Source organism: Schistocerca cancellata, chromosome 11, assembly GCF_023864275.1.
Source record: "Schistocerca cancellata isolate TAMUIC-IGC-003103 chromosome 11, iqSchCanc2.1, whole genome shotgun sequence".
In the NCBI taxonomy this organism is placed as follows: domain Eukaryota; kingdom Metazoa; phylum Arthropoda; class Insecta; order Orthoptera; family Acrididae; genus Schistocerca; species Schistocerca cancellata.
This window is the reverse complement of record NC_064636.1, coordinates 123,532,023-123,538,956: the sequence shown is the minus strand read 5'-3', so window position 1 is coordinate 123,538,956 and position 6,934 is coordinate 123,532,023. Positions and strand designations below refer to the sequence as shown.

The 6,934-nt window shown below is 39.5% G+C and overlaps 1 protein-coding gene across 2 annotated transcripts in view; it reads right to left on the bottom strand.

Moving 5' to 3' along the window:
* Positions 1-331: 331 nt before the first annotated feature.
* The window catches only part of LOC126108732 (uncharacterized), a 101,937-nt gene continuing 95,334 nt past the window's right edge, over positions 332-6,934 (bottom strand). For both annotated transcript variants that reach the window (XM_049914068.1, XM_049914067.1), the window contains one exon: positions 332-471. In XM_049914068.1, the coding sequence (XP_049770025.1) occupies positions 449-471 (23 nt within the window). In that variant the 3' untranslated portion in view covers positions 332-448. The remainder of the gene's footprint in view (positions 472-6,934) is intronic.

The following is a 6,934-nucleotide window of genomic DNA, read 5'->3' as shown; positions in this document are numbered from 1 at the left end:
CTACTGAGGTCGCTGATACGGAGTACTTGGCAGTAGGTGGCAGCACAATGCACCGAATATGAAAAACATATGTTTCTGGCGGCGTCTGGATACTGTTGATCACATAGTATATCGTCCAATATTTGAAAAAAAAGTAAACTTGAATATCTGTCAGAATCTTTTTCAGTGCGTATATACACCTTCTTAAATACACTGTCAACTGCATGATGTGCATACCAATTATATTAAATTTTACAGTTCTTTCTGGTATATGGAATCGATATGACATTTCAAGAACTGCCAACTGAAACATCGTGGCTTGTGAGATTGGAGCAGCATTTAAAACAATGAAGACTATTAACCTTTATTTATTAAAACGTAAATACACTGTACTTCCTTACTTCAGCTGTACATAAGATGCTATGCTAGGCCACTATCCGTGCACAACCATTGCTGAAGTACGTGTTGATCAGCCACGGCCCCATGCTGAACCTGTTAACAACGTAAGCATAAGTGTTTACAATGACGAATACATAGTAACATTTCCCCTTAATAAAACAACAGATATTGGAATGGATTTTAAAAGTCGAAACTGAAACTACTACTGTAAAGTTCGAGCACATATGTAGCTACTGTCAATGAAGTTCTATACCACAGAATTAAACGACTTTATTTGCAAAAGTTTACCTACGAGGCTCCGTGGTGTGACATTGAGCTCGCATCCGTGATCACAGCCTTTTGAATCCCCACTATGGCATCCAGATTCAGTTTTTCACCGGTTTTTCTGAATCTCTTAGGGAAACTGCAGGCATGTTTCCCTCGAAAAGGACACAGCCGATTTCCTACCTCTTGTTTTTTTTTTTTTAATGAACATTCTTCTGACTGGCTTGATGCGGCCCGCCACGAATTCTTCTCCTGTGCCAACCTCTTCATCTCAGCGTAGCACTTGCCATGCATGTGCTCAACTGCTTTTTGGAAGTATTCCAGTCTCTCTAGTCTCCTCTAGTCTCCTCTAGTACCATGGAAGCCATTTACTTATCTCTTAACAGATGTCCTATCACCTTGTCTCTTCTTCCTGTCAGTGTTTCCCACATATTCCTTTCGTCTCCAATTCTGTGCAGCATCTCCACCTAATTTTCAACAATCGTCTGTAGCGCCACATTTAAAATGCTTCGATTCTGTTCTGTTCCAGTTTTCCCACAGTCCAAGTTTCACTTTCATACAATGCTGTGGTCCAAACGTACATTCTCAGAAATTTCCACCTCAAATTGAGCGCTATTTTGGATACTAGTAGATTTCTCTTGGTCAGAAAAGTCCTTTTTGCCTGTGCTTGTCTGCTTTTGATGTCCTCCTTGCTCCATCCGCTATTGGTTACTTTACTGTCTAGGTACCAGAATTCATTTACTTCGTCACCATTAATCCTGATGTTAAGTTTCTCCCTGTTTTCATTTCTGCCACTTATCGTTACTTTCGTCTGTCTTCGATTTACTCTCAATCCACATTCTGTACTCATTAGACTGTTCATTCCATTCAGCATACGCTGCAATGCTTCTTCACTTTAACTCTGGATACCAATCTCATTCTATCATTGATATCCTTTCAACTAGAATATTAACCCCCCCCCCCCCCCCCACGAACCTCTCTTTTATTTCAATCAGTACTTCTTGTTTATGCAGTTTAAACAGTAGGGGTGATAGATAACATCCTTGTCTTCCACCCCTTTTAATAGAAGCACTTCGTTCTTGGTCGTCCACTCTCGTTATTCCCTCCTGGCTCTTTCGTATATTGTACATTACCCGTCTCTCCCTACAGCTTAACCCTATTTTTCTCAGAATTTCGAACATCTTGCACCACTTTACATTGTCAAATGCTATTTCCAGCTCTACAAATCCTATGAAAGTGCCATGATTTTTCTTTAGTCTTGCTTCCATTGTCAACTGCAACGTGAGAATTGCCTCTCTGGGGCCTTTGTAAGGTGTCCGCATTTTTCGGACCTTACATAAGCTTCATACGTATGATACAGAATAAAATCCCCAGAAAATATCTCTGTATTGTCAACAGGAAGTAATTTGGCAATCTCATGTACTGAATAACAAAACAATGTCTACCCTTATAACGACAGGGGCATGCCCAAATGAGATAAAGTGAACGCAGTTTGGAGAGCAGTGCAAGTGGCTAATGGCATTGGGAAACCCCAATTAACATTAACAAAAGAAGGCCCAACTGCAGTGCAGAAAGAAATAAGGCGAGTACAATATAGTACTTTTTAGAATAAACACAGCCGAGACTGTGGGTAAATTGTGATACTACATTAACGAGGATAGCAGCGACCCAAGCAAGAAAAATAAGAATTCACATATAACGAGGAAGCAGTTGGCCGAAGCGATACTGTGTGACGTAGTAGAATCGCGGTGGGGAGAGTAACGTCATATAAAAGAATTTTGAGAATTAAGTTAACACACAGAGAGCTCTGGTCTCGTAATGGGATACTCACATGCGTGTGGTAAAAGTAGCGAACACGTTGAGACTCAAACTTCACATTTGCGAAGTGAGGGCAGTATGTTTCACATATCGTGGCGACAAACGTAAAGGGGCAGTGCATATTCCTGCGGGAATTTCTGTGGGCTGTGATTTGTGCATGTCGCTCCTTCCCACAGCGAGTGTGCAATTGCCATTAATTTCGACTAGGGAACATTTAACATTGTACGGAATGGAGGGAAGTTAAGACTGATTGAATTCAGTCAAGGCCAGAGTAGGGAACTAGCGTTTCAGATCCAGCACGGAGACAACGCCGCCACTGTTTTCGATCGGTAATGTACCAACACGCTTTAGGCGAGTTAAAATGTTGAGTCGATATTTCCTCACTCCAACTTGCATACGTTTCGAATATAGAAATTCAAGAGTACGTGATAGTTTTGATTAGTTCAAAAGATAAAGTTCATTCTCCACCAACTTAGCCCATTGCTTATGTACAACAAGGTAGATGCCCTTTTCAATCCTTTGGAACGCTACGCTCTTCTAGAGACCTAGATCTTGAGCATCGCAATGTGTAGATCGCTATTGATTACGTCTAAAAACGGTGCCACATGCAGTCCTATGTTAAAACTTTGCAGCACAGATGTCAACACACAAATCTGCGCCAAGTGGCGAAAGTTTGCAAAAACTGAAACTTGGTTTACGGGTGATAGAATAATCCTAGAAATTAATGTAACATAGTAGATTAAACGTACTTTTTAGCGCGGTTCCGATGGTGTACTTATATCTGTCGAGGGACGTATGTATCAAAATTTGTAACCTTAACTGGTGATATTGGTACTTGCATTACCAGGGGTGTTGACGTCCGAGCCTATATAAGCTAGTGGCCATCTTGGCCAGAGTTCAGTCGCTGTGTAGCCGCCCTTTTTCTGTTTTCGCTTTTTCGTCTACTACGTGAAAGTCTGATTTCGTTTTATACACATTGACTGTCATTGAAGGGTTTTACTTTTATTTAATACTGTCCTAGCTAACTATCAATTTCACCACTTTTAAAACCCAATGTTAAACGTGGGTCACTACACGTATAGTCTTCCCAACTCTGAGAGAAAAAATCTTTACTAGCTTTACTACCAATGTTTACAGACGACGATACTTTAACATTTCGTTCAATTGTTTTAGTTACGAATCGCTAGTTTGTTCTTGGCGTAGATCACGTAACCTTCACCTTTGTTAATCTAACTTAAATTAATCTTCATGACTTTTATTATGTTTCAAATTAACAATGTCAGTTTATTGACAAGAATTATTAATAAATAGGTTAACTCATACGATCTCATTCAAACAAGTTCTTTAATTAGATGTCTAAGTAGGATTCCCACTAGCATCAGAGATGTTAGATAATGTCCTGTCATTTTCGGTAAATAAGTTATTTCAATTCAATATCCGCAAACTGTCATTAACTATGATCACTAGTCGCGTGAAGTTAAAGTTTCCCATTATCACAACTGAAAGTCCGAATCCGGTTACAATTTTCCATTCAGTAAAGCGATTAAATATTCACACGAATTGACATTAAAGCCAAAGAAATTACTCTTCACCTTCCCATTTATCTAATCTGATAAAAGTCCAAATTAAAGTCTTGAATTGACAATCCTCAAAAACAATCTCGTCACGATCTATTCTTGATCCCCGTTTTGCCGGCCGAGGTGGTCTCGCGGTTCTAGGCGCTCAGTCTGGAACCGCGCAACTGCTACGGTCGCAGGTTCGAATCCTGCCTCGGGCATGGATGTGTGTGATGTCCTTAGGTTAGTTAGGTTTAAGTAGTTCTAAGTTCTAGGGGACTGATGACCTAAGATGTTAAGTCCCATAGTGCTCAGAGCCATTTGAACCATTTTGATCCCCGTTCAATAACGTCCCAATTGTTGTTCTCTAAAGCTGTACGTCCTAAATATCTTCCGAACTAGAACAGACTAGAGACTGGAGTATCGTAATTACAACGTATGGCTATTTATACGTTAATAAATACTGTCTTTGGTGTCCCAGGCCTACGTTCTATGACTATAATATTGATTTTCTTACGTATTGGAATAACTAATATTTTAATATTTTCTGTTTCTCCCCCTTCCCATGTTTCTAAAATTTATAATTTAATTTTCCTTTTCTTTTCTTTTGCTTTCTATGCTAGATATTTCCCTCTATTTGTTTTATATTTGTTTTTCGTAACTACTACTTGTGAAGGGACTTGGGTCATTTTGTGAATTGATATTTTAAGGACGTGGGAGCTAATTTGGGAGATATTTTTGTTTTTTCAACACCGATAGGCGCTGTAGGTGTTACAGTTGGTCAGTCGTATTGGAGGGTGGGTGGTGAGCAAGCCCCACTTGAGGGTGGCCCATGTGGTCGTTTGAGAATCCTTTTTCGCGCAGATTTTTTTCGACAAAGAGTATTGTTTAATAGTGCAAGTGCTCAGGAATATATTTGGTGAACTTGAGGTGCTACGATTATTTGTGTGAGTGCGATTTACGAGGTGCACACGTCGTAAGTGAACATGTGGCGAACTGTGATTTCGCGCCAAAACTGTTAGAACAAAGACGACAGTGGGACTTGTGGTTCTGTTCGAAGTGATTGAATAACTTTCGATTATAGCAGCCCACATTACTGCTATTGGGGGCTCGGAGTCAAATTATTATTAAAGAATAGCTGTAAACCGTCTCACCAGTGCTAATTTCATTGTGTGAAAGAAAAGGACAACGCCAATAAGTAGTGATTGAACTGTGTCGTGAAAAACTGATTTTTGTATAATAGTCGCCCAATTCTCGTTCCCTAGCATAAACTGTACTTATATCTGAGTGAATAATTAATTCAAAATCTATAACAAATGCGCGGGTGTGGAAGTGTACTAATGCACCAAGTGTAGAAATCATCCCCGTGAGAGCCAAAATTTGCAATAACATTTTTAACCAACATTTGTTTATGCAGCATTTCGTGGGAAAACGCTGAAACCGCACTTCTTTGTTATTTTACCTCCACATCGCAAGATACATTATCCATTGGCGTGTAAAATACGTTATCCACTTGCATAAAACTGTAAGAGATTTCAGCCACTTTACAAATGGCTTACTCTGCCAGGATACTGAATAAACAGCATTCGGCTGAGATATAAAATACAGGATTTTGAATTAACAGCATTCTGATGGTTTATCGAGGATAAACAAAAAGCTAACTCAAAATGGAGAAAAATAGTTTTCATTTAAATGTGACTCAAGTGTGTAGTAGTAAAAAAGTTAATTAAATAAGTGTAGATAGATGTGTATTTGTGTATGTTTCAATTGCTGGAGCAATACATTGTTGTATTCGGTTGTGTTGAGTTCTGTCTCAAAACCAGCAAGAAAAAAGCCTAAAGGAAAGACGAGGGAACATATTGAATATAGGACTGTGTGAATCATATTTTGGGGTAGAGTCAAGTCGTATAATCAGATGTTAACGCGTGGTCAGGTTCGAAAAACCCACCAACAGCAACGCTAAGAGGAACGATCAAAAATGACAGAAAACAGTAGGTCAAGGTAGAGAGAAGTCATGGCAGACCTTGATAGGATCGAGTTGGACACGCAACAGCCAGATCAGCGAGAAAAACACGAAACAGAGGACGCAGTAATACCGAATGAGACTGAAAATGTAACACATGGTGTTCAATATGGTCAAATAAATGGACAAGAGGACAGCATTAGACATTATTCAAATGTAGAATCCGTTGACAGTAATTTACACTTTGTGGAACCGAACGTGAACATATTGAATCAGACACGTTTGCAACCACATGGAAGAACGAGTGTTAGTGCACCTACACTGTGTTCAGAAGAGAAGGAAACGGTTCACGAAAAACGAGAGAGGGAATGGTTACATCAAATGGCAACGGGCGAAAATGATGCAGGAGTGGAAAACGCCAACATATGTGGTATGTTGCAGCGGTTATTACAAAAATCTCAGGAATCAGACAATCGTTTGTTACAATAATCTAAAGAATCCGAAAATCGTTTAGAAGGGCGCGTAACCCAAGGACAAAAAGAATTAACAGGGCATTTAGAAGGGGGCATAACTCAAGGCAAAAAGAGTTAGAAGGGCGCAAAGCACTGAGGCTGAGAGAAGCTAACAAATAAATAGAAAAAACCAGTGATAATATTCAAGGTCAGTTAGACCGAATCCGAACTGAAGCTCAAGAAGCACAAATTACGCTTCAAACGCTTGTTACAGGGCAAACACAAATGAGAACAGACATTGGCACTGTCCCAGTAGACATGAATATGTTACATGAAGATACACAACAAAGTGTCAAAAAAGTTAAACTTTGCCATCAGAGCGTCGACGAAAGCGGCTCATATCATTGCTAAAACGATGTCTCACAAAACAACAGCGAAAGCTGCAATTAGGAAATTCGATGCTCGTATTTTAAAGATACAAGAGAAAAACGTACATCAATTTC